This window comes from Pleurodeles waltl, chromosome 7 (assembly GCF_031143425.1).
Source record: "Pleurodeles waltl isolate 20211129_DDA chromosome 7, aPleWal1.hap1.20221129, whole genome shotgun sequence".
Taxonomy (NCBI): domain Eukaryota; kingdom Metazoa; phylum Chordata; class Amphibia; order Caudata; family Salamandridae; genus Pleurodeles; species Pleurodeles waltl.
Window position 1 is genome coordinate 1,382,916,829 of NC_090446.1, and position 12,359 is coordinate 1,382,929,187.

The window sequence follows — 12,359 nt, forward strand, 5'->3', positions numbered from 1 at the left end:
TGTATGCCAATTTTAATATACTCCATTATTTGTGACACTGACTCAAACCATGAAAGCAAGGTGCTACAACTCTAAAGAGGTAATAGTGCAAGACAGCTTCAGATGCTTTGAATGTATGTGCAGTGCTCTGAATATCACCCAATGTAAAAACCTGCTTTTACTAGCTACAAACTTTTTTGTGCTTTCTAAAATTGGGAAACCCAGCGCTCACCAGCTGTAAAGCTAGGCATAAGACTGCTGTCGCCTTCTTCAAACTGCACTCCATAGTGCAGATAGACGAAGTTTTGACTTCTGTGTACTCTCACTTTATCATTCCTGGAACCCAGGGACCCCCACCAAATCATTATTGGAGTCCAGGGACCCGCAGACTTGGACCCACTGAGGAGGCTTCACGGAACCCCAAGGGTCCCCAGAACATAGGTTGGGTTCCACTGCCAAAGTGAATTCATCTTAACAGGGCCAAAGACCACATCTCATGTTCAAAATTCTAAACCTTCTCCCAGCTGACTCACTACCTAGCAAAGTGTAAACAGTTATGAATGCCCGTGGCTAAAATTCCTCTTTTTCCTAGCTTTGGATCTGTTTCACCTTCACTGAAGGATTCTATAAGACACAAACAAGAAATAAATTACTTTGAAACAGTGCTTCCTCCAATTTTCATTTCACTTGAGTTATCGTGGTTTCCAAGATCATTATGCAGCCAGCCTATGGACTTGCAGTCACCTGGTTTCTTCCCCAAGCAGACAACTGAGATGGCACTGTTGATGGTACCTTTGAGCAGGCTAACTGGAAAAATGGTCACTCACAATTATGCTGGAACTGTCGGTAGCTTTTAACACTGTGGACTCATGTGTCAGCTGGCTTATTTTAGGGCAGGGACTTTTCAGGGTTTGAGGTGGTTTAGATATGTTCAGACGATCAGGGTCATTAGGTGATGGTGGGATCATTTAAGTTTTTCACACATTTCTCCCTTATGCTATGTTTCTCAGAGTACCACCACTGCTTCAACCTCACAGACAAATAGTGGAACATCCTATTTATTTGTGTGTCAAACACAGAGACTCCTAAGGAAGGTTTTGAAACTTGTCATGGGTGTTTGAAATCTAAATAGGATTGTCTTCTACCCTCCCTATCTTCTATCTCCCAGTCTTGATCAGGCTTTCCACCATTTATGTCAACCACGTAATAAAAATCTGAGTTTCTGGTGGGATCTAGACTTTGGAACTAGCAAACAGACAATGGTCAAGAGTTTTCAAACTTTTCTATCTCCTCTACATACCTCTTAGTCAAATCGCTTTTGGACAATCCATTAATTGAAATTCGTTCTATGTAACACTCTCTTTAGGGGCTCGGCTGCTCAGCTGATCAGGCAGCTGGTACATAATTCTGAAACTTGATATTTTACTTTTGAATTCAACGCATGCTTTGGTGCTTCCTTCACTGGCATACAGAGGTCTGCAGTATGAACTATGAACTCCACTGCTTCATCTTGTTGGTCCTATTAGGAATGGCACCACAGATGCCTTCAGAAAAAATACCTCAGCTTAAACCCAGTTGGCCACTACGCTGAGCCATTAGTATTTGCTAAATAACTGCATACAGGCATACAAAGGCAACTACAGATTTGCACTTCTAGTTCCAAACATCTGGAATTATCTTCCTCTGTATGCTTACTGCTTCTCCTTTTTGAGTAACTTTAGAAAGGCCAACTGACACTTACAATTAAGTAGTCAAATGTACTTACATCTCATTATATTTGTGGTGTTGTTCCTATAAGTAATTAAAATCAATAGTAGTACAGATAATTAGGTAAGAAAGAAACAAAATGGAAATGTAACAGAGCCAGATCCTCCAGCTGCAAGGAAATTACATTTTGAATTGGAAGGGGTGTTTCAAATTAACTCTAAACATGGAAGAAACAAACAGCAGGTCAGGTCCTAACAGATTCAGATGGAGCATTACAAAGTTCAGAGAATACCCTTCACCTATTTTCTTTTTGTGGAATTAATCCCTTAGCTGCTGAAGCATTTTCACCCTCAGTGCTGATCTGTTTTTTAATTTTTTTTGGCACTTCACACTTATGTGTTCATACCATTTTCTAAAAAAAGGTACCCAGGCCAAATTTGCGTCTTCTGTTCCCTATCTTAATGATTTCAATGGTAAACTGGGTTTGTGGATTCCACCGGAGAGAACTGAGTAAATAGCCAGAATATTGAAAACTTTTGTGCTTTGGATAAATGAAGAAAAGAGCGCTGCACATGAAAGCGTTTTTTTTTCTCTAAAAATGGCATCAACAAAAAGGTGTGGTATTCTAAGATCACCATCTTCCCAGCTTTCAGGAATGACCAGATTGTAAATGAAAACCAAATTTTCTCACCTCGGTTTTTGCATTTTTATAATTGATACTTTATTTTTTCCTATTTTTTGTGATTTCAACTTACTTGCAGTTGGTGGTTGAAACAGGTTTGAAACCCATCAGTGTCACCAGAAAGCTATACATTTTATAAAGGTAGACAAAATACTGAATTCAGCAAGTGGTTAATTAAGTAGATCGCCATTGTTTTTCCAAAAGAGACGAACTGCTGAAATAAAAAAAAATTAAAGTTTGAAAAAATAGTGGTGCCATTTTCATCTGTGCTTTTTCACTCCAACGGCAGATTCAGAGAAGTAATGTACTGTTACATCCAAAAGACCTTTCTGGGTGCAGAGATAGTGTTGGTTGGTAGTCCAAAAACTGACTGGCAGAATACTGATCACGCAGTACTTCAAGGGGTAAAATCTAGTACATGAAAAGTAGGTATGAAGGAAACCTATGTCTTTTTTAAATGTGCATGTTATATTCAGACTAATAAAAGTGGTTATTTGTCCAATCTGAATTTTGGGTTACCCTTACAATTAACAGATCGAGAGGGCATTTTACAAAATATGTTCATTCTTGCACACACTCTTACACTTGAAAGTCAAAAATGCAGAGAAAACATTCTATTATTTTGTACTACCACACTGCTCTTGATAAAACTGGCCCCCCATTTGGGTGGCTGGGCCTGCACCCTCAACACAAAAAAACCCAAAATGTGATGTGGAGACATCATATTTGTGCCCTGAGAAAATACCCATTTTGGCAGTTTGAGTAGCTGCAGAATTTGGGCCCAGGTTCGCCCACCACCAGAGGGAAACCTAGCATACATGGGCATTACTGAAAACTAGACGCCCAGACGAGTCTAAGATGGAGTCACTTGTGTAGATCCCACTACATTTTCTTACCCACAATGCCCTGCAAACCTCAATTTTTGGCTAAAATCACATTTCTCTCATTTCTGTCAATAACAATTCTGGAATCTGTGGGAATCTACAAAAAGCCCAACATACAGCATTTCCACACTTCTCAGGATGGACATTTTTCCCTTGTGTCTAGGGGACAGTCCACCCAGGGGAGTAGGGATGGGAGGGTAGGCAGAAAGACTGCTGGGACTATTATGGATTGGGAGCTTGTCCTCTTAATTCTAGCCATTTTTCATTGGTGTATAGTGGACTTTCTGCCACCCTCCTCATCCCCCAAGAGGGGCGAGGGGGAGGAGGGCGGAACTGGTTAGCTCAGGTCCATTAGCTACTGAGCTAACCAGCTGGTTAGCTACCCCAACCCAAATATTTTCTTTGCATCTAGTAGGTGAATCCCTACTTTCGGACTGCAATCCTGATACAATCCCCTATTCACTAGGAATCAACCAGAGCAGGGGTCTCCAAATTATGGCCCACAGGCCAATCGGTCTTAAGCAAATCATGTGTATATGCAGCTACACATGCCATTGAACATATATATTCAATTCCTTTGGCAGCCTGTAAGAAGAAGCAGAGCCCCTTGAATCATCCTTATTGTACATTTTGGGCCAGCAATTTTGTGTATGCCAGATCTTTGAAAAATGCAAGTTTCTAGTGCAGATATTCCATACTGCAGAAATCTGCAATTGCCAAAATTGGTACGAAGGTGCAGACAATTTATTTTTGGTCAACCTTTATAAATGGCACAAGTTTATTTTGAATTTCTTTGCTTTGTTTTAATGAAGCTCTTTCTTAGAGTGTTTATTTTGCTTATTCCGTGCTACAAAACTGGAGAAATTCTCGATTTATGTAAACGTTTTATTTTTCAATATTTAAAATTACCTAAAAATGAATAGCCTGCTTTCCTTATCTACATTAGAGTAAATGATTATTTTAATCACAGTATTTGCTAATGTTTGAAATGTTTACTCGTTTATCATTTCTCAGTATAAGCAAAGCATTATTTCTTTGCAAATGCCACATTATGCTGATAACAAAAAAGATCCCATAAACCTTATGCATTTATTTAAATTTTACTCATTCATTTATAAAACTGCTATCAGTCCTTGAATTTTGTAAAAAAAATACGATGTGGCCCTTATACTGAAAAGTTTGGAGACCCCTGAACTACGGAAAGGAAGTGCTGGAAAGGGGCCATTAAGCACCAATCAACAGGAAAACACACGCTGTCTGGTTTTAATTTGTTGCAATATCAGAGCACTGTCCACGCAATGTGTCAAATTTTTTATAATAATAATAAAATAATAAAATTCGGGATACAAGGAAAACAGATTTTTTTTTTTAAAGGAAAAGGCTTCTGGTGCTTTCACCAGAAGCCTTATCCTCATTAATGACTTGGACAATCTGTTGATGTTCTCCGCACTGCAGAGGTAATGCATTAGACACAAATGGGTCATTCAAAGTTACTCAGTGGAAGAAATATTAATAAAATATTATACATGGATTTAATCCTTTGCTCATAAGTCACCTCGATGAAACTTCCCTACAAGGAGTTCAACAGATCCGTAATCTGTCCCAGGTTAGTCAACTTCAGAAACTCTTGTGGACAGTCAGGAACAAAACATTAGTAGGTTAGGGTTCTTGCAATTTGGGCAAAGGTTCTCATCTCACTGAAGTCACTAAATATCTTGTAAGTATTGAAAACTAACCTCATTAGATATATTCCACTGTAGCCTCTGTGGAGATGGCTGTACTCCATCGGTCTCTCCTTTGCAATGCCCTTCTGCGTTATATCCCAACTGGAAGCAATCGGTTGCCAGCACTGACTGATGAGGAAAGGTAACCATAAAGTCAGACAGGCTGAAGACTCAAAGTATTATATGGGTGACAGGCAGGAAATCATTTGAGTATGGATGATGATAATGCATATGCAACACCAATCACCCTTTACATACCTCCCACAGGTGTCCAATAATAGGGGCGTCTGCCCAGGAGTGCTCTGCATTTAGACCAACCTTCCCATTCTTAAACACGATAAAGGTAAAAGATTTGTCAAACCACCTACATAGAGGGAGGAGACAAATGAAAAAGATCATGTGTGAACACAATATCCTACTTCTCCAATACATTTACAGTATGTTCATGAAATTAAATGAAGCAGTCACACTCACACCTCCAACAGATCAACTACTAGTCTGTGTAGCGGTCTAACACTTTTCTAAGAAAATAGAGATAGCTTCAACACCCAAAAGGGTAATCTAGATGTAAAACGGTAATCTAGATGTAAAATATTATGATAAGTCTGAAACTTTACAGGGATTTTAAAATCAAGACAGCAGACCGACAGAGTTTAACACCACACTATATAAAGAAGTTCACTGTACTGAATCAAACCAGACTTCTGACTGACAGAAAATCTTAGACCCTGCAGATTTCTACCAATCAGACACAAGTTCCCAGACAAAACATGGGGGTGAGTCTTATGGCTCAGTGGATAAAGGCATACTAAGCAGGTATCTGTGTTGGACCTCGCAGTCAGAGGTGTAAATCTTGGCATCTCCACTCTGCTTTTCATCCCAAGAGGTTGACAAAATGAGCAGCAACAAGTTGGATGACCGTAAACATCTGTTGTTCAGAGGTGAGATACCCTTCACGGCCATATTATGGTTTATAAACAAGGAAAATATTGAAAACGACAAAGTTCTGCCTTACTAGGAATATATATCTTAGAGACCACCAGCTATTTCCCAAATCAGGAATGCTCCAAGATGAGGCAACATGTGGAAAGACTAGACAGAGATATTGATTCTGCTTGAAAGGTGTAATACTGATCTGACACTCCTGGTGCTCTTGGGAAATGTTAAAACACTTTCAGGAAAGTCAGTTTTCTTCTCTAGAATCAGCTCAGTTGTTCCCAGAAGACATTTCAGAATTTTAGCTAGGAGATATGGAGATTATCTATGCAATCTTGCAGGACAAGAAGGGTAAAATGAAAGAAGGTTCAAAGCATACTCTTCCTTCCATCAAGGATGAGGAAAGATCTAACCTTTAAGGCTGTTTCCCTAATATTTTAGAACCACAACCCACTTTTAAGCATGGCAATTGTTTGCAACACATCTAGCTTTAATGCACATGAGGCAGGAGATTTTTTAATCTAACTAAAGCATTGTGTGGTAGCGCTTTGGCAACCGCTACTAAATTTGCAGAGATACACAGTTTTACTGATAAAACGATATTGCACTCAAATGAGTGAGTGGAAATCGGGTTTCAGTGAATATTTATCGTCTGGCAATACCAAGTAGAGGGTCCTGATTTATTTTGAGCCTAATAAAATCTTTGTTTCTATCACACTTCAGAATTATAAATAAGGAATAGTTTCTTACCTTTAACTCCAGTTCTCTCGTATGGGAATTTACATTATAGTAATAAGCACTGAATAGTCGTGCACACGTGCGGGAACCACGGAGCACTTCTTCATAATATATCCTCTTAAGTGAAGATGTTTGCCTTTATTCGAGAAGGGCTGCAGAGTCACTTGAGAGAAAATTATTATGCAGCCTATAGTGATAGGCTACAAATGGCCTCAAACCTTCATCATTAGCTAAAAGAAAAGGGTCCAAGTGATTACAACTAAACATAATTTGATGTTTTAGTAAAAACAGCATAATTGTCTTTCACAAATCCTTTTTTAGTGTAACAGAGATGAAGCAACCTTGGACAGTGTAGTCCCATAGGCTGCCATTATATGAGTGAAAATATAGTCTGAGTCTTTAAGAAGACAGAGACCACCAGTATCCCATTATGCTGAACAGGTGACAGTTGCTTCAGGTAGGGGGGTGTGGTGTGGTGTGGTGTGGTGTGGTGTGTGTGTGTGTGTGTGTGTGTGGCCACTTTTGGAGTATTGATTAACTTTGTCCAATCCACTGGGGAGGAGGATGGGTTGCTTATGACTAGAATGGGAATTCCCCCATGAGAGAACTAGAGTTATAGGTAAAAAAAACTATTCCTTGTCCCACACTGGATTTTCATTTATAGTGATGAGCACTGAATAGAGTAGCAAGCTCATCCCTGCTGAGGCAGTAGAGGGGACAAGAAGCAATGCCCTTCCAAACAAACAGATTACTATGGGCAGCCTGACCTACTTGAGCATCTGCTCTGGCATCTGAATCGAAGCAGTCGTGCTTAATGCATGTGTGAACAGATCTCCAGGTAGCTGCTTTGCAAATCTCTACGGTAGGTGTATATATATATATTTTTTTAAACAGCAGTTGCAGCTGCTTTACACCTAGTGGAGTGTGTTTCAGGCTTAGCTGATAATGTTTTATTAGCCTTTTGATAACATAAGAGGATGCAAGAAAAAAATCCAACAGGAGATGACTGTTTAGAAGAGGCTAAACCTGTACAGACCGGATCATAGTTGATAAACAGCTGGTTCAATCTACAAATGTCTGGTGTCTTGTTTAGGTCAAATTTGAAAACTCTTCTTACATCCAGGGAATGGAGAGATCTTTCCGCTGGAGTAGAGGGATTCTGGAAAAAAGTTGGAAGATATATAGTCTGATTAATGTGAACATCTGACATAACCTTTGGAAAAAATTTGAGATGAGTTCTCATAACCACTTTGTTGAAGTCTGTATGGTTTGTGAGAACAAAGCATGGATTTCACGGACTCTGCAAGCCAATGTTATTGCTACAAGGAAAGTTGTTTTCCAGGAGAGGTGTTGCAGGGATGCTTTGTGAAGAGGTTCAATAGGATCATGCATGAGCCCAGAGAGTACAATATTAAGCTCCCAGGGAGATGAGGGACGCCTCATGGGAGAGAGAAAGAAAGAAAAAGAAATTCGAGCATTCTAGAAAATCTTTGATGACTGTGATTTTGAAAAAAGAGGTTTGTGACATTTTCTGTAGGCATGTAGGTGAAAAAACCTGCTCATAAGTCTAGTCCCTGGTTTTCGTCTTCTCTATTGGACCTTAGAAAGAACTGTAAAAAATTGGAGCGAATTTGGAGAAAAGATTATAATCCTTCTGCTAAAGAAGCCTATAGATCAGCTATTAGATCTTACCATCATAATATTAAGACAACACAAGCTCTATATTACAGCAGTAGAATAGAGAACTTGTCCACTTCTCAGAAATAAATCTTTCAGATCTTTAGGGAGCTCACTATACCCCCTATGCCGCCCTCCCCGGTGGAAGCTTCTATTATGCATAGTAATGTATTAGCGGCTCACTTTCAAGACAAGATTAACAATATATACTCCGGTTTTCCTCCATCTCCCTCTCAGAATAATCTCATGGTGCAGGAGATGAATTCTCCTACGGGTATGACCCAGTTAACCAATTTTTACCCCCTCACAGGTACACGGATTCGGAATTTTCTTGCTAATATCAAATTGGGTTCTCCCTTGGACCCGGCCCCTCCTTCTATTCTTTTGAAGGCAGCAGATATTGTTGTTGGTCCTTTGACAGAAATACTTAATAATTCCTTGTCCGCTGGTATTCTTCCCAGTTCCCTCAAATATGCACTCATAAAGCCTCTCTTAAAAAAACCAAAATTGGATCCCTCTGTCTTGGATAATTATCGACCCATTGCCCTTCTTCCTATATTGGCAAACATTCTGGAGAAGCACGTGAACCTGTAATTGACCAGGCATCTTGAGAGCCACAATCATTTACATCCTTCTCAAATGGGTTTCAGAACCCATCACAGTACAGAATCGGCACTCCTTACTGTAACTGAATCTGCTCGGCAACTTCTAGATCAAGGTGGTCATGCTGCTATTATCCTCCTTGATCTTAGTGCATCATTTGACACTGTCGATCATACTCTTCTCCTTGATAGACTTTCCAAGATAGGGTTAGGAGGTCCAGCCCTTGCCTGGCTCTCCTCCTTCCTCACGGGAAGATCCTTTCAAGTCTTGGATCGCTCTTTTTTGTCTGACGTCAGGTCTCTATCTTGTGGAGTCCCGCAGGGTTCATCTTTAAGCCCCACCTTGTTTAACATCTATCTGTCATCCTTGGCCACAGTCGTCGCTCCTTATAACCTCTCTATGGTCACTTATGTTGATGACACGCAATTGGCGGTTTCCCTCTCTAGTAGTAGGGACTCCCCCTCTGCCAACCTGGCCGACTGCATGAAAGATATTGGGGACTGGATGACCCTGTCGAAACTGAAATTTAATGACAGCAAATCAGAGGTAATGACTATAGGCAATGGCGCCCCTACCGCCCCTCTGGCTATGTACTCTGAGGCTTTTAACAGCCTGCCTCCTCCAATAACACAAGTAAAAAGCCTCGCTTTCTGCTTGACCCACACTTAACTATGGAGCCACAAGCTAAAAGAATCTCCTCGATGTGCTTCGGCTTAATTAGAAGTGTCAGGAAGATTCTTGGACTTCTGCCATTCGCTGCCAGAAGAATTCTTGTACAAGCCCTAGTTCTCGCCTGGACTACGGGAACTCTCTATATCTTAGTTCTCCAGATTATGTAATAAAGAGGCTGCAGGTTACGCAGAACGCGGCAGCTAGACTTCTCATGAATACCCCAAGGCATCTTTCCGCTAAACCAGCACTTGCAGCTCTTCACTGGCTCCCGATTAAGCAGCGCATTCAGTTTAAAGCTCTGTGTCTTGTTCAGAGCCTTACACAATAAGGGTCCCCTTTCCTTTAGAAAACAGATCTTTCTTTACTCACCCCTTAGACCTCTTAGATCTCGTTCTTCTCGACAGGTTTACATCCCTTCGGTCAAGAGATCATGGGGAGATAATTCATTCTCCTTCAGGGCTGCTCGGCTCTGGAATGCCCTGCCCTTTGAAAGCGGTCAGGAATCCTCTGAACTTCTCTTTAGAAGGAAGTTGAAAACCATTCTCTTTCCCGGTTAATCTGCTTCCCCTGGCTCTTCCGACATTCATGGTGTACTTTAGCGCTGGGATGCCCCCGGGTAGCCATGAGCTCTACAAATCTATAAACTAAACTAAACTAGGCATTGAGAGCTGTCAGGTGAACCTTTAAAGGGGAAAACTGCAAGCCAGATTTTGCCAGATGGAGCAAGTGTGGCAGTACGACATCCTCCTGGCAAGAAGTGGGGTCTAGTTCTTGGAGGAACACCAAATGCAGAATCTCTTCCACTTGAAGGTATATGAGGAACCAATGGAAGGTCGCTTAGCCTCTTTGAGGATGTCTGTGCATTCCTTTGGCAGATTCAAGTGTCCATACTGTACTATCTCAGGAGCCATGTCGCCAAATTCAAGGAGGAGAGATTGGGTTGTAGTATCTATCTTTGGAACTTTGTCAGGAGTGCTGTTCTGTTCTGCATGGCAGCCTGAGATGTGGACGGATGGACCAGCGAAGGAGGTCTGTAAACCATCACTGACATGGCCACTCTGGAGCTATTAGGACCATCTTGGCTCTTAACCTGGAATGCTTGATGAGAACTGCTGGTATTGGGGAAATCGGTGGAAAAGCTTAAAAAAATTGCTGGACCAGTCAGTCGATCCATAGGGCATTCCCTAGCGTCCCTGGTTGGTAATACCTCGAGGCAAAGCTTTGGCATTCTTTGATTTTTGCAGTGGCAAAAAGGTCGGTAGAAGGTGTGCCCCACAGATGAAATAAGTTGTGAATGACATCGTTGTGCAAAACCCATTTGTGATTTTCTTGCAGAATCCTGCTGAGAGTCTGCCTGGGCATTCGGCACACCTGGAAGATGCTTACCAATGATCGTTAGATTTCTGGCTATAATCCATTTCCATACTGTCTGGGCTTCGTGCAAAAGCAGTCTGGACCTCGTTCCTCCCTGCTTGTTGAGGTAGTACATGGTTGTCGCATTGTCTGTTTGTACCAGCAGGGAGTTGGTTTTGAAAGACAGATGAAATGCTTTGAGCATTAGATGGTCTGCGTGTGGCTTCAGAAGGTTGATATGGTATGTGGACTCTTTCCCGACCATGTGCCCTGGATCTGGATGTTGTCCATGTGAGCCCTCCAGCCTAGAAGTGAAGCGTCCATTACTATGGTTTGTGAAGGAACCTCCTGATGAAGACATCCCCCCAAAGCAGGTTCTCTGAGGAACACCACCACTTTAGGGACAGCTTTGCATGACAAGATAATTATATTCTGTCCTCCCAATTGCCTGTCAGCTGGTCCCCAGGTCCTCAGGTCCTCAAGACATTCCTGCAAAGGTCACACGTGGGGACGAGCATTCTGTGTGAGGAAGATGCAAGGTCTAGGAGAGAGGATATTGTTCTCACTGTTGGACGACAAGATGTCATGAGAGAATGACATTTCCGAAGGATCGATAAACGTCTCTCTTCCGAAGAATACACTCTTTCCTGCAAGGTTTCGAAGATCGTTCCCAGGTAGTGCAATGTCTGAACCAGGACAGAATTTGACTTGCTGCAGTTTACTTGCAGGCCTAATCTTTTGAGGAGACTGCAAGTTGAATAGTAGTGAAGCTGAGCTTCTTGAGACATGAACACCTTGATCAGCCAATCGTCTAGGTAATATTTTGCTTTTCTACAGATGGGGAGCCACCACTGCCATGCACTTTGAGAATTTTCCGGGTGCTGCCTAGAGACCAAACGTAAGGACTTTGTAATGGTAGTGGTCTTGACCTACTACAAACCTCAAGATCTTGCAGTGCTTTCTGGCAATTAGAATGTGAAAGTATGCGTCTTGAAGGTCGATGGAGCATAGCCAATCCCCTTAGTGTAGTTAGGGATAAATTTGGTGTAAAGTCAGCATCCAGAACTTTTCTCGCCAAATCCATTTGTTGAATGTTTTGAGGTCGAGAATGAGTCTGAATTTATTCTTTTCTTTCTTTTTGACAAGATAACACCTGGAATAGATTCCAGTCCCTCGTTGGAGAGGAGGTGCGTGCTCCACTGCCTGCTTCTGTAAGAGGATGGTCACCTCTGCTTGTAATTGAGAGATTTGGAATCTGGATGGTTTCGGCGGAATGGACAATAGGGGCTGAATCTGAGACAGGATCCATTGTGAACAATATTCAGAACCCAGGCGTCTTGAGTGATGTTTTGCCACTCTGTCAGGTGATGTTGGATACTTCCCCCTACCGGAGTGGGTAACAGA

At 41.5% G+C, this 12,359-nt stretch overlaps 1 protein-coding gene across 10 annotated transcripts in view; it reads right to left on the reverse strand.

The window, feature by feature from the left end:
- LOC138246371 (carnitine O-palmitoyltransferase 1, liver isoform-like) overlaps window positions 1-12,359 on the reverse strand; it is a 389,657-nt gene that overhangs the window by 126,655 nt on the left and 250,643 nt on the right. For all 10 annotated transcript variants that reach the window (XM_069200934.1, XM_069200927.1, XM_069200924.1 and 7 more), the window contains 2 exons: window positions 5,235-5,340; window positions 4,989-5,105 (listed from right to left, as the gene is read on the reverse strand). In XM_069200934.1, coding sequence (XP_069057035.1) covers window positions 4,989-5,105; window positions 5,235-5,340 — 223 coding nt within the window. The remainder of the gene's footprint in view (window positions 1-4,988; window positions 5,106-5,234; window positions 5,341-12,359) is intronic.